This window comes from Symphalangus syndactylus, chromosome 14 (assembly GCF_028878055.3).
Source record: "Symphalangus syndactylus isolate Jambi chromosome 14, NHGRI_mSymSyn1-v2.1_pri, whole genome shotgun sequence".
Classification (NCBI taxonomy): Eukaryota; Metazoa; Chordata; class Mammalia; order Primates; family Hylobatidae; genus Symphalangus; species Symphalangus syndactylus.
The window spans coordinates 65,910,718-65,937,038 of NC_072436.2; the positions used below are offsets into that span (position 1 = coordinate 65,910,718).

General features: G+C 59.9%; 1 protein-coding gene across 1 annotated transcript in view; it reads left to right on the plus strand.

The window, feature by feature from the left end:
• Positions 1-26,321, plus strand: part of RAI1 (retinoic acid induced 1) — a 131,271-nt gene that overhangs the window by 100,437 nt on the left and 4,513 nt on the right. The window contains exons 3-4 of the mRNA XM_055241589.2: positions 11,874-17,451; positions 22,675-22,768. Of these exons, the coding sequence (XP_055097564.1) occupies positions 11,890-17,451; positions 22,675-22,768 (5,656 nt within the window). The 5' untranslated portion in view covers positions 11,874-11,889. The remainder of the gene's footprint in view (positions 1-11,873; positions 17,452-22,674; positions 22,769-26,321) is intronic.

Here is a 26,321-nt window from a genome sequence, read left to right on the forward strand (position 1 = left end):
TGTGTGTTTGGAGTGGCTTAGGGAGGGAACTGGAAATGGGGGGGGGGCAGCGCCCCACTTGGCGCCACTGCTGCCGGAGGGTCCGCGTGTTAGAAGCCCCAGCTTCGTAAATGACCGAAGAAGGGTGGGCGTTGAGGAGGGAAGGCCGAAAACCAACGGGGGGCTAGGGGCCCCGGGCTGGCCGCCCCCTTTTTGCGGGGGGAGAGCAGGAGCCGCCTCTCGCAGCCACTCTGCGCGCGGGGTGGGAGGGAGAGAGGGAGGCGAAGGGACGACAGCGCCGGGCTCCCCGCCCCCATCCCACCCGGTTCCAATATTTCGCAGAAAGGCACGCGGCTCCTAATCGGTCCTTTCCAGGCTGAGATTTAGCCGCGCGATGCCCGCGCAGGGGCGGGGGCCGCGGGCCAGGGGAGGCGCTCAGAGTCCGGAGCCGCCGAGCGAGGTGAGGAGCTCGCGTCCTCGGCTGGTGGAGCGGGCGGGCGGGCGCGCAAACCCGAGAGGCAGATATAGAAAGGGGGGCAGGTTAAAAATAACCCTCTCCGGCTGGGAAGCTCGCGCGCGCTCTCTCGCCTCGTTCGGTGCCAGAGGACTCCAGGGGAGGTGGCGTTGGGGAGGGCAGAGCGGGATTCCCCCTCCTCCGCCGGGCGGGGTGCCCGCCTGCGCGCCGCGGTTGCACGTGTGCGGGGCCGCGCGCCCGGGCCCCCTCTGCACCCGGTCGGCGGGTACCCCCTCCCCAGGACCGGGTGCATCTGGCAGTGGCCCCCCGCCCGCAGCCTTGCGCGGCTGGAGGGAAGCGCTCCATTATTCATTATTTACGAGCGTTAATAGGTTTGAGCCACTGGGGCGGGGGCTGGGGGGTCGGCGAGGACCCAGTGGGGACGGAAGCATTAGGGGAAGGGATGGGGAGGGAGGGGGAAGGGCGGGGGCGGGGCTGTGTCGCGGCGTGCAGGAAGAGGTCTCGGCCTGGGGCCCCGCGAGCTGGGCGCACCTCTCCGCCAGGTTTCTCCACACCGCCGGCCGTCGAGGCCGCTCAGGGCCGCCAAGAGGGCAGCACGGGCCTTATATTTTGCTCTTGGCCTCTGTCCTTCGCGTCCTCGCCCTTACCGAGGCGTGGGGAGAGAGCTGCGGGGGCCGTACGCCCCGCCCTGCGCGCCCCTTGCCGCCGCCGCGTCCCCGCGGCAGCCCCGGCCTCATTTATCATCATCTTTGGTCAAGTGGAGTGTGCAAGGAACAGCTGCTTCACTCGGCTGACTTCCGAGGGCGGCTACGGAATCAGGGAGATGAATGATGGGGGTTGGGGGGGCCGCAGCCCCCCGGGGTCCCCGCGGAGGCGAGAGGGAGGCGGGGAGCGTCCAGGGCCGCCTCCGCCTCATGGCGAGTGCAGCGCCCCCTTCCTCTCTCCTGGCGCCTGCAGCGACCGGGGACGGGGGTACAGGGGACGGGGGCACCGAGGACCGGGCCCGCCCCGGGAGGGGACTGGGCGGCAGTGGGGGCGCCCTTCGCCGGCGGAGAACTGGCGGGCGCGCTGCCGGCAGAGCCCGAGGTCGCTGTGACCTTGCTGGGGTCAGCGGGCTGGGCTGCGGAGGCGGCGGCGCGGCGTCTTTGGTGGCGCTTTCTGGATTGGCGCAGAGGCCGGGAAACAAGGCGGGGGCGGGCGGGGGAACACAAATAGAAGGTGAAATTTTACCTGCCCCTGAGGGAGTCCTGCGGATTTTCTCCGGCAGCAGCAGGCGCTCTGCCTTTGTCTTACACGGCTGAAACATCTGTTGCAGAGGGGCGGAGAGGCCGCAACAACCCCCACACACCCTGCGCTGCTCCCCGTCCCCCTCTGCCCCAGCCGGGCTGCAGGACTCCAGGCGCCGCGTTAACCCTGCTCGCGCTGGGGCGCGCGCCCGGCACTCGCTGCCGCAGTCCAGCGCCTCGCGTGGGGCTCCTCGCCCCCGCCCCGGATCGGGTCCTGGCGGGGGCACCTTGTGACACCCCCCCCACCTCGATGGGGTGCTGAGGCGTAGGCGGGGGGCGGGGGCGGAAAGGGTTAATGGCCTAGTCGCAGACCCTAATTGTCAGAGCCGGCCCCGCTTCGTTTCAATTACCCTAAGTAGAGACTGAATGCGCAATTAACGAAGTCAGCTTGCCAACTGGAAAGCCGGCCCCGCTTTCACGTTGAGCAGAATACTCCACCAGCTGACTTGGACGAAGCAATTTCCTCCTCTCTCTCCCCCTTTTTCTCTCCCTCTCTTCCAATCCCCCTCCCTCTTTTTCTCTCTCCTTAATAATAAAATTATACCAAGCAGTTTGCGGTGTGGCAGGCGGCCAGAAAAGCGTTTCTTTAAACGCCGCCGTCTCACAATTAGGCAGCAAGAGGATTTGACACGCCGTGGCGGCCTGACAGGCGGCTTCCTCCCCTGGGGACTGGGGGGAGGGAGGGGGTGCCAATTCCCCGCTCCCCCAGGTGGAACCGGGACTGGGAGGGGCTGGCCTGCTGTGCCTCCCCGGCTGTCAGAATGGCTGCAGCGAGGGGGTGTCAAAGGCAGGGAGGGAAGCGAGGGGCGGTTCCGCCTAGGCTGGGGAAGGCGGAAGGCAGCGGCACATTCCACGACTCCTCTGGGAAGCTGGCGTGTCCAGGAGGGACACCTTGTTCCCCTTTCTGTTTGACAGACAGGCACTGTGGGGCACAGAGCTGTAGAGGGATCTCAGCCCTGCCGGGCGTGCTGCACAAGCCACTGGCCCACTCTGGGCTTCTTCCATTAATCCCCTCGGCAAAATGAGGGGGAGATTTGACCTAGAATGTGCTCTGCAAAAAGTGTCTTCCCGTGGCTCATTGCCCTTAGCAGCTGGTCTTGTAGGCCTGGAGAGGGGGGTGTAGGCAGCACCACGTAGAAGCAAGCCGGAGACCCCTATCCGGTTTGGGTGGCAGACCCGTGGGCCTCAAGGCACACAGGAGGGTGGCTCGGCGGGGAGCCATGATGGAGGCAGCTAATAGATGGAGTGACTTTGCAGGATTGCCAAGGATTGGTGCCATGAGGACAGAGGACACTGAACACTAGGCTGCAGCAGCCGGGCCACTTGAGCTCGGGGAAGGCCCAGAAAATTTGGCAGAGGTGGGAGGTAACTGCAGGGGCCCCCATTTGCTTTTTGCAGCTCCCCAGTCCCACCCAGGCTGCTGCTTACATGGGGTGCCTTCATCCTTCCTCAGATAGTTAAGCCCTTCTTCTTCCAGCCTTTCCTGATCACCTCCTCTCCCCACCCCCACGGCCCCCTGGGTGTCACTACATCTCAGCACCACCAGGGCAGTTGTCTGTGTGCCTGCCTCTGGAGAGTAAGGGTCATGTGCTGTTTCCTGTGTGTCCCCGGCACCCAGCTCAGCCCACATCCAGACTGTAAGCTGAGCAGAAATGTGCTCCACAAGTGGAACCAGTGCAGGCACTAGGGGCTCTGGAGGAGACAGCACACACTTTGTCTCTCCTTCCTGATTGACTACTGCATGCATCCTGGCCTCCAGGCCCCTCATCCTCAAACCTCTCTCTGGGTATCATCCCTTTGGTCTGTGTTGGGGGTTAAATGCACTCAACACAGAGCCCAGCACCCCGATCCATCTCGTCTGTTTATTTATCCAAGCAATACTGAACGGACATCGACTCTGGGGCCAGTTTCTGGGTTTGGAGCTTAGGGTCAAACAGAGGAAGTCTCTGCCCTTCTCAGGCTACATTCTAGTGAGGGAGGCACATGTGAAACAGCTCATTGTACCTTCAATTATGTAATTACCGCTGCAATGAGAGCCACCAAGGAGCCTGGCGGGGGACCCAGGAGAGTGGGGGTGGGGCCTCGCCCGGTGTCTGGTGTGGAATGCCACAGAGGTTCTCACCAGCTCTGGAAGCCTCCAGCCTTTCCAGTCCCCCTACTCTCTGCACCTCCTTTCCAAGGCCGCTGAGTGCCCCACCTGCACAGGTCTGCCCTGCCTTCCCACCTCACCGAGCCCAGGGCACTCGCCTTTCTGCCCTCCTGCGTTGCTCTGCTTATCTGTGCTGGTCCCAGAGTTTCTCCTGGGCCAGGGAGCGCTGTTCCTCCTGCTCTGGGCGCCATCGAGCCCATGCAGATCCCCTTTGCATCAGTTCTGTCAGCATTTGACCCCAGGAGCTTGTGATCAAATTCAGGCCACAGACAGGTTCTCTTGAATTCTCGAGTATGAAAGAAAAAACTTTGTACTTGGTTGATAACATTTTCTTAAATGAGAGATATCCCTTTTTATAAAATCCTGATTTCTATCTTTTTCAAGGGAAGAACTCAGAAGCTTTGGCACCCTGGCCTCCCGCTCCCAAGTGGCCGCAGTCCGCTGGTGCTGAGAGGGGCTGCTGCCGCCCCTCCGCCCTCCACTTTATTTGGGAGCAGGATAGCCAGTTTGCCTCCATACCCACCTGCCCACTTCCCTGCCAGGCCTCGGGAAGATGTTCTTTGTCAAATGAAGCAAAGCAGTGGCCACCCCTGATCTCCTGCTGCCTGGCCCACCCACATGTGCTCTGTGTCGCCACTCCACTGCTCCTTCTGGATATTTTCACAGGGTTACTGTGACATTTTGTGCATTATTGATTCAATAAATATTTATTGTTCTGGACAATGGGGAATAGCTGTGAACAAAACAGGCAGAAATCCTTGCTCTCATGGAACTTTTGTTCTAAAGAGGAGACCAATAATAAAGCAAGTCAAGTTTGATTACAACAAGGTCAGTCGTGGGGGTGCAAGGGGTGCTGTTTCAAACAGTGGTCAGGGAAGGCTTATTGAGAAGGTGACAGAGGTGACAGAGGAGCCAAGACTTGGAGCCAGGGTAGAGAGCTGTGTAGGTATCTGGGAGTGGTATTTCCAGAGGTAAAAGGCTTGCCCAAGGTCACACAGTCAGCCAGCAGTCAGACAAACCTGCAGACACTTGACACCTCTGTGTTTCCACTTCCCCAGGGAAGTAAGTCACGGACCCCCTGGGCATGTGGGGTAGGGAAGACAAGGCTGGATCCAGACAGTCCTGTGCCTTCCCTTAGCAGCCAGGCCAGGCGCAGTGGCTCACGCGTGTAATCTCAGCACTTTGGGAGGCTGAGGCGGGCGGATCACCTGAGGTCGGGAGCTCGAGACCAGCCTGACCAACATGGAGAAACCCCATCTCTACTAAAAATACAAAATTAGCCGGGCATTGTGGCACATGCCTGTAATCCCAGCTACTCGGGAGGCTGAGGCAGGAGAATCTCTTGAACCCGGGAGGCGGAGGTTGTGGTGAGCCGAGATGACACCATTACACTCTAGCCTAGGCAACAGGAGGGAAACTCTGTATCAGAAAAAAAAAAAAAAAAAAACGGCTAGCAGTGACACCTAGCCTATCTCATCCTTATCATGCAGCCTCCTACAAGGGCAGGCACTCCTGGGGCTTGGGGTGGGGAGAACGGAGCTGGCTGGGAGCACCTCTGTGGGTCCCATCTGACCCCTGTGCCAGGATCTGGGCCAGCCCCTTGGTCTTGCTGGGCCTGGGACTGATTGTGTCTGATGGCATCAGCCTGGCCTCGTGGGGGAAGGACAGGGGCTGTGTCCCCCAGCAGGACCCAGACAACTGCCTGGGCCACCAGACCCTGGCCCTGTTAACTGTCTGTGACCCAGCAATCAGCACCCCCCACCCTTTTTCCCTTTTCTTCATTTTGACAGAGACACGGAGAGGTGGTGATGCTTTTTGTTCGGTGGTGAATAAAGTGATCTAAAAAAAAAATTTTTGTCCACAAGAGAATTATCAGTACAGAACTGAGCTCCTCCCGGCAGCCTCCCCTGGGGGGCCTAGGAATGCCTGCAGCTGCTGTGGAATCCCCTGTTGCTCCCCCACACCTCACAGTGGAGGTGGGACGGCTGGCCATCTGCCCCTCATCCCAGGACTGTGGGCCCGGCGGCCCAGGTCTCCCGGCCTCTTGATAGCCGTATCCCAGGAATCGGCACCAAGGGTCGGTGGGGTGGGAGTGGAGAGCAGAGCACAGCTTTAGAGTTAGGGGACCTGGGCACCTAGGCAGGGGGCCTGGCTGTGCCCATGAACAGCAGGTGGGGCCAGGCCAGCGGGTGGGCGTGGTTAGGCCCTGCAGTGATGCCATTCAGCTGGCTTAGCAGGTCTCAGCTGTCCCCACAGCTGGGTCCCTGGAGGAGACGGTGTTGGGGGCTGTGAGGGGAGGCTCCTCAAACATCTGGAGAGTCCAGATACCTCTGCTCCCCGCTCCGGTGTACTCTGAAGGGCCCAGAGCCCCCTGCCACACCAGGGCTCCCCCAACCTCAACTGAGCCTGGCTAGGGCTGCCCTTCTGCTTCTCACCCCATCACTGGCATCCTGATATTTGGGACCCCCACACCCTTTAGAGAGGGCATGTCGGTCACCGCATGGGATTCTTCCTTGAGCATGGGGGGGCCATGAATGAGGAGGGATGCATATCCAAGTGTCGCCCACAGGGAGTAGTCTGGAGGGGCTGCCTGGTCCTCTGTGGTTCCTGATGTCCTAGGAGGGTCCTCCATCTGCCCTAAGCAGGCCTCTCAGCCCGTGGCCCCTAACCTGTCCCAGAGGCCTATGGGCACCCGACCCTCTTGTCTTGTGGGCTCCTTGGAAACTCGCCCCCCTTCCTCCCATTCAAGCCGGGCCCCTAGGATATGGAATTGAGCCCATACGACAGCAGTGAATCTGGCAAACGATTTCTCATTTTCACCAAGTCTCCTGTATTGATTATTCATCACCCACAACAGATGGGGAGGCCCGAGGGGTTCCACCTTCTCCACCCCTGTCTGGACTCCTCCTCTGCCCTGTCCTCAGCTTCCAGAGCCCTGGTATACTCCGCCTTCGTCCTCAGGTTCCCAGTGTGCCCTGTCCTCAGCTTCTGGAGCCCTGGTACACTGCTCCTTCATTCTCAGGTTCCCAGGCCTTGAGTGGGTTGGGTTTTTACATTTTTTTTCTTGCAGCTACAAATCATGAAAACAGGCCATAAAACCACCTTGGGTAAGTAGGTGGGATGGAACCAGTGGCCTCGGAGCTGCTGCTGGGGATCAGGAAGTCCCCAATCCGTTTCTTTCTGCCTCTCTCCCTCAGTCTCCCCTCAGCCTCCCTCTCTCCCTTTCTTTTTTTTTTTTGAGACGGAGTCTCGCTCTGTCACCCAGGCTGGAGTGCAGTGGCACAATCTCGCCTCACTGCAAGCTCCGCCTCCCGGGTTCACGCCATTCTCCTGCCTCAGCCTCTCCGAGTAGCTGGGACTACAGGTGCCCGGCACCACGCCCGGCTAATTTTTTGTATTTTTAGTAGAGACAGGGTTTCACCGTGGTCTGGATCTCTTGACATCATGATCCGCCCGCCTCGGCCTCCCAAAGTGCTGGGATTACAAGCGTGAGCCACCGCGCCCGGCCAGACTGCTCTCCCTTTCTCTTAGGAAAAAATTCCAGCCACCTCCTCCCAGCTGGGCTCCCTCAGGAGCCACAGCAGCTCTGGCCCACATTGTGCCCATTTCCCTGACTGGGGCCTCAAGCCTGGGGTCTGAGGAGGCTTTAGGCCTAGTGACCTCTCCCTGAGGCTGCCCAGGGGACAGTAGTTGCCTTGGTGACAGTGGGTGGCTGGTGACCATCACTGCCCATTAGTGGACCCACCCGAGGTGGGTCTGGCTGCTTAAAGATGAGGACAGAATAAAAATAAAAGCGAGGACCCTGGCCTGGGGCTCAGGGCGTCACAGGCTGCAGCTCAGCCCCTTGCCCCACAGCAGCTTTGGCTTGCGTCCTGCTCCAAGTGACTGTCCCTCCAAAGTGGGAGCCCCCCACGGGGGCTCAGGACAGGGGTGTCCACCCGTGATTCAGTCACTGCCGCTGCTGCTGAGGGCGTCCTGCATAGCAGCTTCCCTGTGGGTGGGCTCTGCTCTGGGGTCCTAAGCAGGGCACTTGTCCTGAACCTCACTTTTTTCTGTAAAGGGGGAGGAGATTAATCAAACCATTGTACAAGAAAGCCACACACAGTAGGTGTTCTGCAGCTGCCTTGCTCCCGCCCCAGCAGTCCTGTAGATTTCTGGAGGGAAAGGACTGAGGTCTTTGCCTAAAAGAAGGGCTGTGCCCCAGGTGTGCCATGCTGCCGAAGGCCTTTGAGAGCCACTGGCCTTGCACCGGAGGGTAGCTGGGGTTTCATTGTGCCCCCACTATGTTCATGGCTTGGAGTGAGGACACCCATTGCTGTGTCAAGGGGAATCCTGATGCCCTGGGTGCTATGTGGCTCCAGCTCATGCTCCCCACTGTGCCTGGCCTGCCTCCTCTGTCCAGCGCTGAGAAGACTAAGTTCCAGGATCTGATTCTAAGGGTGAAGTGTTCATGTATCTGGTGCTTAGAGGATGCACTAGACTCCGCCCCTCCTGCCTTCTAGTTTCAGCAAGAACTTTGGAGATAAGGCCTGGACCAAGTGTCTGGGAGGAGAGGCAGGTTGGGGAGAAACAGATTGATGGGAATGAGTGGGGACCGTCTGGGCAGTGTGGTTGAGCTGGACCATGAGGAATGAGCCCAGTGGGTGGGGGGTGCCCTCCCTCGTCCCCACTCACCACCCCTTCTCCCTCCAGCCCAAGCCACAGGCCAAACCCACAATCCGCCCCCTAGGCCACTTCTTCCCTGCCTCCAGGTTCAAAGGTCACCATCGTTCTGCTGGGGGTGGGGGTGGGGGGGGACTCTTTCTGCCCCCTCCTCTCCTGAGGCCCGCCCAGCCCAACCCAACCCAGCCCAGCCCTGCTGCTCGCCTCTCGCCTTCTGTGTCCTGTCCTAGTGTTCTTGAAAAGTAATCATAATCGGCCGGGCGCGGTGGCTCACGCTTGTAATCCCAGCACTTTGGGAGGCCGAGGCGGGCGAATCATGAGGTCAGGAGATCGAGACCACGATGAAACCCCGTCTCTACTAAAAATACAAAAAATTAGCCGGGCGTGGTGGCGGGCGCCTGTAGTCCCAGCTACTCGGAGAGGCTGAGGCAGGAGAATGGCGTGAACCCGGGAGGCGGAGCTTGCAGTGAGCCGAGATTGCGCCACTGCACTCCAGCCTGGGTGACAGAGCGAGACTCCAGTCTCGGAGAAAAAAAAAAAAGTAATCATAATAATTAATAACAACAGAGCCCAAGCAGGCCTGAGGCAGCCCTTAAAGAGGCAGTGCCCCATTTTCTCCCAGCAGAGCTGGCAGTGGGACCTGGCTGGCACTGAGAGGCAGCCTGTGCCTTTGTTCCCATCCCTCCCTTTGCCTTGGGTTCCAGGGTGGTGTTGGGGCGAGCATTTTTGCCTGCGTTCTCCATCAGCACTGGGCTTCTCGTGTTTTAATTGAACTGTTTTTTCTTAGCGATAGATGCTTTCACCGCATCCAGCTGCTCGTGTGTGTTGGGAGACCTGCCTGTAATACAGCTCTGCTAAATTAAAAGACACAGCAGCTGGACCGATTAAACAGGGAGGGAGGGATGCAGACGGACAGGCAGGGAGGGGATACTGGTAATAGCACCCCCTCACTGTCTCTGTCTCTCTTTAAATAATGTTTCTGGTAATGTATTCTGGCGAATGTGAAAAATAAAATAAAATATAAAGCCGTAGAAATGTTAATGATATCCACAGGACACTCAGCAGGAAATGAGAGTGATCTGGGACTAATAAAAGCCGAAATGTAATTTGTGCAGATATACGAGGCGCAGCCTTCAGAGTGGTCCTGGGTTTGCACATTCTGGGCTCATAAACATGCACCTGGGGAGGGCAGGGAGCGGGTGCCGTGCCCTCGGCCTGGGCACGGGCTCGCCTGGGCTGCCCTGTGGCAGTCTGGCCAGGGCAGGAGCGTGAGGCTGCCCACCTGGCAGGGAGCTGCCAGACCAGAACCAAGTGTCGTCCCCAGCTCCTCTGGGTTGGCGCGTCGCAGCAGGAACCTCCTGTAATGTTTTTTTCCGAGCCGCCAGGGGTAGGATTGAAGTGGGTCAGAAGGGCGGGCACGCTGCTTGTTAGGGATGCCTGCGACAATCCAGGGAGAGGAGCTAGAGCAGAGGGAAAGTGGCTTTGATAAGCCGGTGGGCAGGGGCTCGCCTCGTGGGAAAGTGGCCGGCCCCCACACTGGGCTGGGTCTCCTGCATTCGTGGGCCAGGGCAAGCTAACTCCAGATAGCAGGAGAGGTGGTCCCAGGACTGGGCTGACGGGCTTCTGGGGGCCATCTGGCTACCCTGGGCTTGCCCTGCTCTCAGGCAGATGGAGGCCCTCTGTCCCCTTCCCTGCATCTGTCCCCAGACACTAAATGAGGAAGGCACTTGTGGTGGGGTCCGGGCCAAGGAAGAAGGGTGATTGGAGCAGCACCCCCAGCTCTCCCCCACTCCTCACCTTTCTGCCTCTTCCCTGTCCCCCACCCCCCGCCGACTCTGTGTGCCTCTCCCTCTCTGTGCCCCTCTCCCCCACTCTTTGTCCCTTCCTGACCCCTTCATCAACCTGGAATCTTTGTAGCCTGAGGCAAGCCACCCCTTCCTTTTGGAGCATTTGGGAACCAGCGCTGGAAAGTCCCCTATCCCCTCCTGGGGGCCTGGGCCACGCAGGCTGAGCTGAGCCCCCTTCTTCCTGCCTCCGGGCCAGCATGGTTCTGGGTAAATCCCAAACCCTCTGGGACTCGGCCGATGGCCAGCCCCTCCGTGCATTTCCTCCAAAACCTGGGGCATTCCTCTTTCTTCCATCCGTCTTTGAGGGGTCTTCTGGGTGGCCAGGCCAGCAAGTCAGCTGGAGGAACCTTTACCCTGGATGCCGGGTGGTCAGATGCTCTGCTCTGAGAGGCTCCCCCAACTCACCCCGGGTCCTTTCCTGACCCAGGATTCTGCTCTGCAGGCAGGGGCAGGTTAGACCCCCGCCTGAGCCCCAGTCTCTAAAATCATAACCAGATTGGCTCTTGAGTGTTGCCTGCCCCAGCCCTCACCTGCGGAGGTGGGGAGGAGGAACTGGCCAGGAGGGACAGGGCTGTGTCACCCCATGTGGGTGGGGCTGGGCTGTGCCCTTCGATGGCCGTGGCTGTGGGACTGCATCTCTATTCCCATTAGTATGCACTCCCTCACTCTGGGCCACGTAATCTGTTTATGCACCTATGATATCAAAAACAGGAGGCAGGTGCTGCCGTCTTGCGTTCCTGGGAGTCAGAGGAGGGGACGTTTTATGTCTACAGTGGCTTGGCAGCCCCTAATCGATGTCTGCTAGAAGGAACAGACAGATTCCAGATGGCGTGGCAGTGATAGAGGAGGTGTGTGTGTGCATGCGTGCGTGTGTGTGTGTGTGAACATACATATGCTTGTGTGCGCGCATGTGCGTGTGCTCAAGCGGCCTCCCTGGGACAGGGGCAGACCCTCCTCAGTCCCCAGCATGGCTGGGTCATGCTTGAACACGGTCGCGAAGGGACTAGATTACAGGATCCAGCAGGCCCCAGGGGACGAGGGAGCGGGAATTGCTCTGCTAAATGCTTTTGAGCTGTCAGGAAGGGCGGGGAGTGGTGGGTGGGGGACAGTGGGGAGGAGCTGGCGGGGGGGGGGCGGGTAGCTCCCCAGTGACCTGGCACTGGGCAGCCGGTTTTGCCTCCCGCATCGGTGGCCATCCTTGGCAAGGCTCAGCTGCAGGCGATGTGGGAGCAGGAATTACAGAGCACACCTCCCTGACACAGAAGTTGTCAATATGCACACAGCTGGTGGAGAGGCTCAGGCGCAGGGGGGAATATTAAGAGCTGCGCGGGGGAGCAGGCAGGGTGGGGAGGTGGGTGGGAGGGTGCTTTCTGAGGCAAAAGGAAGTGGCCCATCTGAATCGCTCATCCTCTGCCCCCTCCCTGCCCGTCCTCCCCTCCCTCCTTCCCTCGCTCCCTCCCTTTTTCTTTTCACAGATAACCAGCCCGAGTCATGCAGTCTTTTCGAGAAAGGTGTGGTTTCCATGGCAAACAACAGAACTACCAGCAGACCTCACAGGAGACATCACGCCTGGAGAATTACAGGCAGCCGAGTCAGGCCGGGCTAAGCTGCGACCGGCAGCGGCTGCTCGCCAAGGACTATTATAACCCGCAGCCTTACCCGAGCTATGAGGGTGGCGCTGGCACGCCCTCTGGCACTGCAGCCGCGGTGGCCGCCGACAAGTACCACCGAGGCAGCAAGGCCCTGCCCACACAGCAAGCCCTGCAGGGGAGGCCGGCTTTCCCCGGCTACAGCGTCCAGGACAGCAGCCCCTACCCAGGCCGCTATGCTGGTGAGGAGAGCCTTCAGGCTTGGGGGGCCCCACAGCCACCACCCCCACAGCCGCAGCCACTACCAGCAGGGGTGGCCAAGTATGATGAGAACTTGATGAAAAAGACAGCAGTGCCCCCCACCAGGCAGTATGCAGAGCAGGGCGCCCAGGTGCCCTTTCGGACTCACTCCCTGCACGTCCAGCAGCCACCGCCGCCCCAGCAGCCCCTGGCATACCCCAAGCTCCAAAGGCAGAAGCTGCAGAACGACATTGCCTCCCCTCTGCCATTCCCCCAGGGTACCCACTTTCCTCAGCATTCCCAGTCCTTCCCCACCTCCTCCACCTACTCCTCCTCTGTCCAGGGTGGTGGGCAGGGGGCCCACTCCTATAAGAGTTGCACAGCACCGACTGCCCAGCCCCATGACAGGCCGCTGACTGCCAGCTCCAGCCTGGCCCCGGGGCAGCGGGTCCAGAATCTTCATGCCTACCAGTCGGGCCGCCTCAGCTATGACCAGCAGCAGCAGCAGCAGCAGCAGCAGCAGCAGCAAGCCCTTCAGAGCCGGCACCATGCCCAGGAAACCCTCCATTACCAAAACCTCGCCAAGTATCAGCACTACGGGCAACAAGGCCAGGGCTACTGCCAGCCGGACGCAGCCGTCCGGACCCCAGAGCAGTACTACCAGACCTTCAGCCCCAGCTCCAGCCACTCACCCGCCCGCTCCGTGGGCCGCTCACCTTCCTACAGCTCCACGCCGTCGCCGCTGATGCCAAACCTGGAGAACTTTCCCTATAGCCAGCAGCCGCTCAGCACCGGGGCCTTCCCTGCAGGGATCACTGACCACAGCCACTTCATGCCCCTGCTCAATCCCTCCCCAACGGATGCCACCAGTTCCTTGGACACCCAGGCTGGCAACTGCAAGCCCCTTCAGAAGGACAAGCTTCCTGAGAACCTGCTGTCAGATCTCAGCCTGCAGAGCCTCACGGCGCTGACCTCACAGGTGGAGAACATCTCCAACACTGTCCAGCAGTTGCTGCTCTCCAAGGCTGCTGTGCCGCAAAAGAAAGGTGTCAAGAACCTCGTGTCCAGGACCCCAGAGCAGCACAAAAGCCAGCACTGCAGCCCCGAAGGGAGCGGCTACTCGGCCGAGCCCGCGGGCACACCGCTGTCAGAGCCACTGAGTAGCACGCCACAGTCCACGCATGCAGAGCCGCAGGAGGCCGACTACCTGAGCGGCTCCGAGGACCCACTGGAGCGCAGCTTCCTCTACTGCAGCCAGGCCCGTGGCAGCCCTGCCAGGGTCAACAGCAACTCGAAGGCCAAGCCCGAGTCCGTGTCCACCTGTTCTGTAACCTCTCCTGACGACATGTCCACCAAATCTGACGACTCCTTCCAGAGCCTGCACAGCAGTCTGCCGCTCGACAGCTTCTCCAAGTTCGTGGCGGGTGAGCGGGACTGTCCGCGGCTGCTGCTCAGCGCCCTGGCACAGGAGGACCTGGCCTCCGAGATCCTAGGACTGCAGGAAGCCATCGGCGAGAAGGCTGACAAAGCTTGGGCCGAAGCACCCAGCCTGGTCAAGGACAGCAGCAAGCCACCCTTCTCGCTGGAGAACCACAGCGTCTGCCTGGACTCTGTGGCCAAGAGTGCGTGGCCCCGGCCTGGGGAGCCAGAGGCCCTGCCCGACTCCTTGCAGCTGGACAAGGGCGGCAATGCCAAGGACTTCAGCCCAGGGCTGTTTGAAGACCCTTCTGTGGCCTTCGCTACCCCTGACCCCAAAAAGACAACTGGTCCTCTCTCCTTTGGCACCAAGCCCACCCTTGGGGCTCCTGCTCCAGACCCCACCACAGCAGCTTTTGACTGTTTCCCAGACACGACCGCTGCCAGCTCAGCGGACAGTGCCAACCCTTTTGCCTGGCCAGAGGAAAACCTGGGGGATGCTTGTCCCAGGTGGGGATTGCACCCTGGCGAGCTCACCAAGGGCCTGGAGCAGGGTGGGAAGGCCTCAGATGGCATCAGCAAAGGGGACACCCATGAGGCTTCGGCCTGCCTGGGCTTCCAGGAGGAGGACCCCCCTGGGGAGAAGGTGGCCTCATTGCCCGGGGACTTCAAGCAGGAGGAGGTGGGTGGGGTGAAGGAGGAGGCAGGCGGGCTGCTGCAGTGCCCCGAGGTGACCAAGGCTGACCGGTGGCTGGAAGACAGCCGGCACTGCTGTTCCACCGCCGACTTTGGGGACCTCCCACTGCTGCCACCCACCAGCAGGAAGGAGGACCTGGAAGCTGAGGAGGAGTACTCCTCCCTATGTGAGCTCCTGGGCAGCCCCGAGCAGAGGCCCGGCATGCAGGACCCGCTGTCACCCAAGGCCCCACTCATCTGCACCAAGGAGGAGGTGGAGGAGGTGCTGGACTCCAAGGCCAGCTGGGGCTCTCCATGCCACCTCTCAGGGGAGTCCGTCATCCTGCTGGGCCCTACCGTGGGCACCGAGTCAAAGGTCCAGAGCTGGTTTGAGTCCTCTCTGTCCCACATGAAGCCAGGTGAAGAGGGGCCTGATAGGGAGCGAGCTCCAGGGGATTCCACCACCTCAGATGCCTCTCTGGCCCAGAAGCCCAACAAGCCTGCTGTGCCCGAGGCGCCCATCGCGAAGAAAGAGCCTGTGCCACGGGGCAAAAGCTTACGGAGCCGTCGGGTGCACCGGGGGCTGCCCGAGGCCGAGGACTCCCCATGCAGGGCACCAGCACTGCCCAAAGACCTCTTGCTCCCTGAATCCTGCACAGGGCCCCCACAGGGACAGATGGAAGGGGCTGGAGCCCCAGGCCGGGGGGCCTCGGAAGGGCTCCCCAGGATGTGTACTCGTTCTCTCACAGCCCTGAGTGAGCCCCGCACACCTGGGCCCCCAGGCCTGACCACCACCCCTGCACCCCCAGACAAACTGGGGGGCAAGCAGCGAGCCGCCTTCAAGTCGGGCAAGCGGGTGGGGAAGCCCTCACCCAAGGCTGCCTCCAGCCCCAGCAACCCGGCCGCCCTGCCTGTGGCCTCCGACAGCAGCCCGATGGGCTCCAAGACCAAGGAGACAGACTCGCCCAGCACGCCTGGCAAGGACCAGCGCTCCATGATCCTTCGGTCACGCACCAAAACCCAGGAGATCTTCCACTCCAAGCGGCGGAGGCCCTCTGAGGGCCGGCTCCCCAACTGCCGTGCCACCAAGAAGCTCCTCGACAACAGCCACTTGCCTGCCACGTTCAAGGTCTCCGGCAGCCCCCAGAAGGAGGGCAGGGTGAGCCAGCGGGCAAGGGTCCCCAAACCTGGCGCAGGCAGCAAGCTCTCTGACCGACCCCTCCATGCGCTCAAAAGGAAGTCGGCCTTCATGGCGCCGGTCCCCACCAAGAAGCGGAACCTGGTCTTGCGGAGCCGCAGCAGCAGCAGCAGCAACGCCAGTGGCAATGGGGGAGATGGGAAGGAGGAGAGGCCCGAGGGTTCCCCCACCCTCTTCAAGAGGATGTCTTCTCCCAAGAAAGCCAAGCCCGCCAAGGGCAACGGCGAGCCCACCACAAAGTCCCCACCCCCGGAGACCCCCGATGCCTGCCTCAAGCTCGCCTCTCGGGCAGCCTTCCAGGGGGCCATGAAGACCAAGGTGCTGCCACCCCGGAAGGGCCGGGGCCTGAAGCTGGAAGCCATCGTGCAGAAGATCACCTCACCCAGCCTCAAGAAGTTCACATGTAAAGCTCCAGGGGCCTCTCCTGGTAATCCTCTGAGCCCATCCCTTCCCGACAAAGACCGTGGGCTCAAGGGTGCTGGGGGCAGCCCAGTGGGGGTAGAAGAAGGCCTGGTAAATGTGGGCACCGGGCAGAAGCTTCCGGCTTCTTCTGGGGCTGATCCATTATGCAGAAATCCAACCAACAGATCCTTAAAAGGCAAACTCATGAGCAGTAAGAAACTGTCTTCGACTGACTGTTTCAAAACTGAGGCCTTTACATCCCCAGAGGCCCTGCAGCCTGGGGGGACTGCCCTGGCACCTAAGAAGAGGAGCCGGAAAGGCCGGGCAGGGGCCCTTGGACTCTCCAAAGGCCCGCTGGAGAAGCGGCCCTATCTTGGCCCAGCTCTGCTCCTGACTCCCCGAGACAGGGCCAGTGGCACACAAGGGGCCAGCGAGGACAACTCTGGTGGAGGAGGCAAGAAGCCAAAGATGGAAGAGCTGGGCCTGGCCTTCCAGCCCCCCGAGGGCAGGCCCTGCCAGCCCCAGACAAGGGCACAGAAACAGCCAGGCCACACCAACTATAGCAGCTATTCCAAGCGGAAGCGCCTCACTAGGGGCCGGGCCAAGAACACCACCTCTTCACCCTGTAAGGGGCGTGCCAAGCGACGACGGCAGCAGCAGGTGCTGCCCCTGGATCCCGCAGAGCCTGAAATCCGCCTCAAGTACATTTCCTCTTGCAAGCGGCTGAGGTCAGACAGCCGGACCCCCGCCTTCTCACCCTTCGTGCGGGTGGAGAAGCGAGATGCGTTCACCACCATATGCACTGTTGTCAACTCCCCTGGAGATGCGCCCAAGCCCCATAGGAAGCCTTCCTCCTCTGCCTCCTCTTCCTCATCCTCATCCTCGTTCTCCTTGGATGCAGCCGGGGCCTCCCTGGCCACACTCCCTGGAGGCTCCATCCTGCAGCCTCGGCCCTCCTTGCCCCTCTCCTCCACGATGCACTTGGGGCCTGTGGTTTCCAAGGCCCTGAGTACCTCTTGCCTTGTTTGCTGCCTCTGCCAAAACCCGGCCAACTTCAAGGACCTTGGGGACCTCTGTGGGCCCTACTACCCTGAACACTGCCTCCCCAAAAAGAAGCCAAAACTCAAGGAGAAGGTGCGGCCAGAAGGCACCTGTGAGGAGGCCTCGCTGCCGCTTGAGAGAACACTCAAAGGTCCCGACTGTGCAGCTGCTGCCGCTGCCGGGAAACCCCCCAGGCCTGACAGCTCAGCTGACCCGGCCAAGCAGGGCCCACTGCGCACCAGTGCCAGGGGCCTGTCCCGGAGGCTGCAGAGCTGCTACTGCTGTGATGGCCGGGAGGATGGGGGCGAGGAGGCAGCCCCAGCCGACAAGGGTCGCAAACATGAGTGCAGCAAGGAGGCCCCGGCAGAGCCCGGCGGGGAGGCCCAGGAGCACTGGGTGCACGAGGCCTGTGCCGTGTGGACCAGTGGCGTCTACCTGGTGGCCGGGAAGCTCTTTGGGCTGCAGGAGGCCATGAAGGTGGCCGTGGACATGGTAAGAGGCCAGCCCAGCCAGGGTGGGGAGTGTGGGGTTCCAAAGGACAGGCAGGCAGTCGGGGAGCCCCTTGTTTCTAGTGCTACAGTGTGGGCCAAATGTGTCTGCAGTCTCGGGACGATCTGCAGAGTCCTGAGCCTCTCTGGGGTGTGTGGGGGAAGTGGAGGCACCCATCTGGCTAAGGCAGGTCACACTCGCCTACCCCGTCCCAGGAGACTTCCCGCCGGGGCCATATGCCCAGCCACCACCACTCTCCCACTCACCTGGCATCTTCAGGCTCCAGCCCCACCCAGAGTCCACTGGGCCCCTCCCCATGCTGTCACCGGAGATGCCAAAGCCCAGAGAACACGAGGACTCCCAAGATTGAACATCAGGGCTGCCCCAGGCGGTGCAAGAGCAAGTTGCCCACCCTCTGTTCCTGTCTCCGTTGCCTCTGGGATGAAGCTAAGGGCTCAGGAAGACCCTCTCTGGCGACACAGGCTTGGTGCATGGACCCAGTCACAGGGTTCCTCCCTCTGCAGGACAGTCCATGGGGTCACACAGTCACAACAGGCAGGGCGGGGCAGACCTGGACCCTCTCACCACTGGCTCTGAGACCAGCTTTGGAAGCCATAGTCACTGAGCACCAACGTGAGAGAGGGAACTCTGGGGCTGTGCCGCCATGCACCTTTGCGGCTGTGACCTGCCCTCTCTGTGCCTCCGTCCCCTTGCCCCTAACGTGGGTGTGAGGGTGCCCATGGAGGAGGGTTTGGGAGGGTTAAAAGGAGGGCACCTCCGAGCCCACTGAGCACGGCAGCCCCGTGATAATGCAGAGGGGCCTGGTGGCTCTGGTGACAGCAGGGTGACGTTCTTGGTGTCACCACTTCCCCAGTACCATAGAGTACCTCTGTGCCCTTCTTATGGAGGGGCCAGTGGGGGTGGTGGGGTCCACCCCTCCCCCGGGGCCATGCTCCTGCCCCTACATTTAGCCCCGACTCCACTGTCTTATCCAGACTTCCGTGGAGTGACGCTCCCGGCGCTCAGCGCTGTGTGGTGGCTCTCAGTGGGGACGCCTGCAGCATTCTCTGGCCCCTGCCCTGAGTCCCATCCCCTCCACTCCTTCCTTCAGCCTACTATGTGTGGCTGAGGTCACAGGGGAGCCAGAGGAGCTTGGCAGGGGTCTCCAGAGGCCCTGGACAAACACTGCCTGCATCTGAGTGATTCAGTGACCCGGCACAGTGGCCCCAGCAGGTGGCTTCGCCCCTCCCCCTGCCCAGCCTCCTCCCCCGTCGCTGCGCTGCCCACCTGTTTCTCGCAGTACATCCCTGCAGCCCCTCTGAGCAGCCCCTGCTCCTGACAGTTGCCGTGGCATTGCCTGGCCAAACCAAGGTCCCGGTGGGGGCCCACTGTGTTTGCCACCCACGCCTCCTAGTGTGTGTCTTGGGCACCTGTTTCCCACTGCCCATGGGGATGGTTGGAGACCTTCTCCACGCCCAGACGCCCTGCCCACCTCACTCCACCCTCCACCTCAGAGGAAGGCTGGCCCCGACAGGACTCCTGCAGGTTCGTGGTGTCGCGGGCCTTCCTTGCCCAGCAGATGGTGGCCTTGGGCCTCTTGCCTCTCCCCTTCCCAGTTACAATGATTTTTTGCCTCTCTCCTGCTTTCTCTCTCTCTCTCTCACTACTGGCTCCTTCCCAGCGCCTTGAAACAGGTTCAAGTCTCTCCCGTCATCAAAAAATAATAACCCTCAGATCACCAGCCCCAGCCGGCTGCCACCTCCCCTGCTTCACAGCCCCATTCCTGAAAGCCTTGTCCCCACGGCGTCCTCGGTCCTGCAGCCTCACCAGGGACTGCCTCCATGCTCCCCGACACTCACGTCCCACCAGGCTGAGATCAGGTCGTCTCCACGTCCCCTGCAGCCAGCACTGGCCGGCCGAACGGAGGAGGGGTCAGCCCTGAGCACCAACCGCCCCATCCTGCCCCCAGCCCATGGGTGTCTTACCGCCCATGCACACACAAGGTCCTGCTGGACTGAGGAGACAGTGTGTGTTGGAGAGGCGCTAGCTTCCCTACACCATATGGGGGCTGGAACTTGCCAGCCCAGCCCATGCCTGTCCGTTGTGCCATGTTCCAGAAATGGCCTGACAGCCTGCGCAACTAGGGCTGCCCCGGGAAGGTCGGAACCAGGAACACCCTGCCAGAGAGATGGGACATCCTGGGAGAATGGGCAGAGTCTGGGGCTTCCCAGGGTCACTTTTGGCTCACCACCCCTTCCTGCCTCAGTGGCTTAGGGGTGCCATGCTCTTTGGAGTCAGACCCTGGTTCAAATCCCAGCTCTGCCGAGGGCTAGTTCCATAGCTCCAGGCAAGTCACGCATCCTCTGAGAACTCGACAATGTCAAACCTCGTTAGCAGGATTGTGGGGTTCTGTGGATCATGTGGGACCTGCCTGGCATGTGGAAGGGGCTTGGGGTGCAGCTGCATCCCTGGCCCCAGCACTGCCGCACCCCTCGGTACCTTGACCTCACTTTCGCGCTCTGGAGGGCAGAACCTCTGAGCCAGCTCTCAGGGATACCCTTTTTCCTCGATGGCCCTTTCTGGGAACTGCCCCCGCCTGCTATCTCTGAGCCCTGCCTGCCCTTCCCCCAAAGCCGTCATAGACCCCTACCTCTCATCCAGATGGAGCCTGGCCATGGAATGCTTGGGGTGAGAGGGACCCATAGCGGACTCTGGGCATTGTTAGGGGGCTGGGTGGTGTCTGCAGAGGCTCCGCCTGTGGCAGGGTTTACATGCCGCCACCCCAGCCCTCCTCTTGGGTAGTTGGGGTCAGAAGGGCCTGAGGCCTCACTCTCTCTGCATCTCAGTTTCTTCCATCTAAAATGCTATTCAAATGCCTGCCTGAGGGTGGTTGGGGCCTCCGTGCAGTAAGTGGAGAGAAGGCTTCAGCCAGAGGACCCCCATATGCTTAAACATCCAGACGCTGAGGGCCACTCACAGACAGTGGCCGGCTTGTGTTTCATCATCCCTTTTGGGTCAGGAATTGGGGACACTGGACCCCAGATCTCCAGGAGGCCATCCCAGACTAGGTGCGAAGGAGGCCTCAGCCCTGAGCTGAAAACCTGAAATTCTAGAATAAACCCCAGGCCCCACTCCCAGCGTGGGCAGCGGGGAGGGGAGTGTTCTGACATTTCTCAGCTGCTGTGGGTGGGATGGAGCACCCACCCTGAGCATGTGGGGTCCTGTGGGCCCCTACTCCAGCCTGGAGCCCTCAGGCAGGTTACTCAGCCTCAGCTCTCATTGGTAACCCGGGTAAAATAACAGTTATCCCATCATAAGGTTGCTGTGGGCATGAGACTTCCAGCCATGCCTGGCACATAGGAAGCTATTGTCGTTTGTTTCACTGGCTTTGCACCTGGGCACAGTGCCGCCCTCTCTGCTGCCTTCTCTACCTCATCCCTCGCCCCCAGCACGGTGGCACTGTGGCTCTGGTGCCTGGTGACTTATCCCTCCCCGGCCTCAGGTTTGCTTCATGCTTCCAAGGGCCTTCTTGGCGTGACTGTCCTGGCCACGTCCACTCCAAGCAGCTGGTCCAGGTGTGGGGCAGCCCCCAAGCTCAGCAGAGGACAGTTTTGAGACTTAGAGGAGGATGGCATCTCAAGGGATTACCACGTCACCGCCTCCTTTCACAGATCTGAGAGCCGGTCCCCTGGAGGGTGCAGGTCTCATCCTAGGTAGAACAGTCCCAGCCTAGCTTCAGCGCTCCTGCTGCAAGAAAGGGTAGAAAACCATGCTGAATGCCTTCACTGTTGCCTGGAATGGGAGCCTCAGTTTCACCATCTGTAAAGTGAGATTAATGAAAGGGACCCACAGAGGGCTGTTAGAAAGAGCCAGTAGGCGGCCAGGTGCGGTGGCTCACGCCTGTAATCCCAGCACTTTGGGAGGCTGAGGTGGGCGGATCACGAGGTCAGGAGATCGAGACCATCCTGGCTAACACGGAGAAACCCCGTCTCTACTAAAAATACAAAAAATTAGCCGGGCCTGGTGGCGGGCACCTGCAGTCCCAGCTACTGGGGAGGCTGAGGCAGGAGAATGGCGTGAACTCTAGCCTGGCCAACAGAGCAAGACTCCCTCTCAAAAATTAGCCGGGCGTGGTGGCGGGCGCCTGTAGTCCCAGCTACTCGGAGAGGCTGAGGCAGGAGAATGGCGTGAACCCGGGAGGCGGAGCTTGCAGTGAGCCGAGATCGCGCCACTGCACTCCAGCCTGGGCGACAGAGCAAGACTCCATCTCAAAAAAAAAAAAAGAAAAAGAAAAAAGAGCCAGTAGGCCGAGCGCAGTGGCTCACACCTGTAATCCCAGCACTTTGGGAGGCCGAGGCAGGCAGATCACCTGAGGTCGGGAGTTCGAGACCAGCCTTGCCAACATGGTGAAACTCCGTCTCTACTAAAAATACAAAAATTAGCTGGGCATGGCGGCACATGCCTGTAATCCCAGCTACTCAGGAGGCTAAGGCAGGAGAATCACTTGAACACAGGAGGCAGAGGTTGCTGTGAGCTGAGATCACGCCATTGCATTCCAGCCTGGGCAACAGAGTGAAACTCTGTCTCAAAAAAAAAAAAAAAAAAAGCCAGTGGGCAAGGACACACAGCACGCCGGAAGCATGCAGCAGATGCTGGCTGGTAGCCACAGCCATGGTAGTAACTGGCATCACTGGCCCAAGGGGGTCTCCCTACCCAATGTACCAGCCCAGGGGGTGTGAAATGACCCATGCTTGTGGGCATGTGTACCCCAGTGCTGAATCTCCTTCTGGTAGATTTTCAGGCACCATTTTGGAGAAGGGAGGCGGGGACCACAGGGGGCCAGCGAGCATGTACGGCTTTTTTTTTTTTTTTTTTTTTTTTTTTGAGACAGAGTCTCACTCTTGCCCAGGCTGGAGTACAGGCAGTGGCGTAATCTCGGCTCACTGCAGCCTCGACCTCCAGGCTGCAGCAATCCTCCCACCTCAGCTTTCTGAGTAGCTGGGACTACAGGCACACACCACCACCCCTCATTATTTTTTGTAGAGACAGTTTCACCATGTTGCCCAGGCTGGTATCAAACTCCTGGACTCAGGCGATCCTCCCACCTTGGCCTCCCAGAGTGCTGGGATTACAGGTATGAGCCACTGCACCTGGCCTACCAGCCTGTAAAGCTTGAGGGCTGGGCTCCAACTGGAGACTCACCTGCCTTTCCTTTCTCTTCATCAGACGTGTTCCAGCTGCCAAGAAGCCGGGGCCACCATTGGGTGCTGCCACAAAGGATGCATCCACACCTACCACTACCCGTGTGCCAGTGATGCAGGTACGAGCCCGCCCAGGAACAGGAGGGCATTGGAGCCCATCCAAGCAGTCCAGGGGGACCCTCCCTGGGCACAGCTCCCCAAACCCAGGCCCCATCTCACACTTCGGTTTCCATCCTCTCTTGCCCCAGCAATTCTTTTATCTTTCTCTCTGCCTAGACCTCTGCTGGGCAATGCCAGGGACATGGAAATGAGGCATTCCCCAGGCACCTGCTTGAGGAGTGCCCAGAGCAGTGAGGGAAGATAGAGGCATAAATTACAATGTGGAATGCTGTCTGCGGAGCCGTCATTGCCAAGGGGCAGGGAGGATCTCAGGCCTCAGAGAGAAAGGGGTATTGGGGGTTGGGCCTTTGAAGGATAAATAGGAGTTCACTCAGCAGAGACAAGGGGAAAAGCACTACTACAACAGCAAAAATCAACTGAGTTGGGGGTGATGAGGTTCAAAACAGACTGAGACCCGTGGAGCAATTGTGGAAGCTTTGAAGCAGGGTAACAGGGTATGGAGGTTGGCCCAAGCTCCCCCCATCCTCTCCCCGGTGCCTCCTCTCACTCATGTATTCATTTGTTCCGCAAGCATTTATTGAGCCCCTACTATCACTGGGCACACAGAATGACCCTGCATGGGCTGGAGCCACCCAGGAGCCCTTACCTTTATCGACCAGGTGGGGAAACTGAGGCTCAGAGACGTTCCTTATTTCATCCAGAGAAAGTAATTGCTTATGGTACAATATTAGTCATTGGAGACAACAATATTTTGGGAGATTTGGGGCCAACTTTGGCCTAGATTCAAACCCTAGTGGTGGGGGGGTGGTTTTCGTTCTTGTTTGAGACAGTCTTGCTCTGTCACCCGAGCTAGAGTGCAGGGGTGCAGTCATGGCTCACTGCAGCTTTAACCTCCTGGGCTCAATCATCCTCCCACCTCAGCCTCCTGAGCAGCTGAGACCACAGATGTGCGCAGCCACGCTGGCTCCTAGTAGTGTTTTTATTTTTATTTATTTATTTATTTATTTACTTATTTATTTTTGAGACAGAGTCTCACTCTGTCACCAGGCTGGAGTGCAGTGGCGGGATCTCCGCTCACTGCAACCTCTGCCTCCCGGGTTCAAGCGATTCTCCTGCCTCAGCCTCTCAAGTAGCTGGGACTACAGGCATGCACCACCACGTTCAGCTAATTTTTGTATTTTTAGTAGAGATGGGGTTTCACTGCGTTGGACAGGATGGTCTCCATCTCTTGACCTCGTGATCCGCCCGCCTCAGCCTCCTAAAGTGCTGGGATTACAGGCGTGAGCCACTGCGCCCAGCCTCTAGTAGTGTTTTTAATGTGTGGTCTTGAGCAAGTTGGTCGATATCTCTGCACACAGTTTCCCCACCTGTATGATGGAGATGATAATAGCCCCTTCTCTGCAGAGCTGCTGGGAGGAGAGTGAAATAATGAACACTACCCACACAGTGCTGCCTCAGTCCTATTTTGGGTCCAGCCACTGTGACCTCTCCCCCTCACCCTCAATCTCTCCCAGCTCTGGCCTGGAAAGAGGTGAAGTCATAACCCACCTCCCAGTGGACAGAGCCCAGGCCCCCAGGCTCCCGTCGCTCTCCTAGCAGTCCCAGCTACTGCCTCCCCTCCTTACCTGATGCCCTGCTGGCTTTGCCTGGACAGAGGGGACCACAGCCTGTACCCCACCTGCCTAGTGAGTCCCCAGCCAGTGTCAGCCCAGCCGAGCTGCCCCAGGGAGGACACAGAGGACTCTGAGTGCTGACAGTTGTTTGGTGGGGGCTGAGCTGCCAGGACCCAGCGGGGAAGGGGCTTGCTGGAGCAGGGACATGGAGGATTCTCACTGGCTTCACCCTCCCACTCTGAGCAGTGTGAGCCAGAGCTTAACATGGACCCTGCCACTTGCCCAGGCATGTGGCCGCACTCCCCATAATAGCTGCCACGAGTCGCATTCCTCCTTCCACAGTGATTAACTTAGCGCCCGCTCCACTCCCAGCCCTGCTACAGGCCCATGTTGTTTCCAGCCATCTTCACAGATTGGCTGCCTCACCCACAGCACACAGCATGGCGTGGACAGTCCCAGGACTTAATGCCTTGGCTTTCTTGCTCCATGTCCTATGTTCTTTCTCCTATGCCAGCACTGCCCAGCCCCCCAAGGGGCTCACCCTTGAGTGGGACAGACAGCAAAACTGTGGTTCTTGGCCACAGTTAGGGAGACCAGACAGGAAGGAGAGAGTATGCATTGTGGGAGAGGTTCATCCTGTCTGAACCAGGGAGAAATCTAGGAAGACTTCCAGGAGGAGGTGGCATTTAAGCCAGGCCTCAAAAGATCGGGGGAGCTGGGTAGCAACTGTTTAGCTGTGGGACTTGTATACTAGGCTTTGGGCAAGAGAACTTTTGTTTCAGATAAAATCCTAGAAGGATTCCTCATATAACAGGGATCCCTGTAGCACCATGAAGATTGAGGCAGGAAAGGAACTGGGAATGCTGCAAATGGAGACATACACCTCAGAGACTGAGTTGGCACAGAATCCATGGGACTTGATGATGAGGGAGAGGGAGATGACAAGCCTGATGCCCAGCTTCCCCATGAAGGGGAGAAGTAGGATGTGGACGTGCAAATGGAGTATTAGCTGCTGCTGCAGAGCTACTGGCCCTTCCAGGTCCAGCTTCATGTCTCCAGCGCCAGCCCTTCATTAGTTCTCAAAAGGGTGTGAGTTGGCTGCAGGCTCTGCTGGGAGCAGGATGATCTAGGGTGGCCCCAGCTGGGCCAGCTTGTCTGCTCCATGCAATCTCTCATCCTCCAGCAGGCTGGCCTGGGTGCATCCTCATGGCAGCAGCAGGGCTTTGAGAGAGTGGAGGTCACAGGGCCTCTCACAGCCTAGGTCCTGGACTTTACCACGTTCTGTTAGCCAAAGCAGGTCCCAAGTCCAGCACAGAGAAGTGCAGGCCACCTCTCCATGGGGTGAGCTGCAGAGCCACACCACAAAGGACCTGGGTGCGGGGAGGGGACTGGGCTGCTCTGCCAGGCCATCTACACACACAGCAGTTCCCTTTGGCCACACGGCAGCAGAGGCAGCTGTGGACATGCTAAGTGTAGATAGCTGGGCTCAGGATCGAGTCTCACCCACCATCAGCAGGCGAGGGCTCATCAGATCCCTGGAAGGGACAAAATAGCAGGGTTGTGTTCACCATGGAACAGCTGGCTGAGGAGGGTGGACCCCTGGGAAACTGAGGAACAGCTGCCAGAGAAGGCGAGGGAGAACAAGTGAGCTCGAGAGTGAAGGCAGGGAGGGCGGGCACTTGGGGTACAGGGAGGGCCCCCAGGGTGACTCCGCCAGCCAGGCGGTTGGGGGGGTGGGAGTGAGAGGGCACTGAAGGAATGGGCCAGTCAGGCTGATCTGATGTCTGGCCAGGGAGGAGCCCCAGGCCTCTGCGTTAGGCACTGGGACTGCAGGGCACCAGGGCTGCCCACTGGCTGCCAGCCTTTGCCCTGCACTGTGCTGTCCTGGCCTACTCATCCTGCCCCCTTCCAATCCTTGTTAAGGAACCCACTTTGGAGA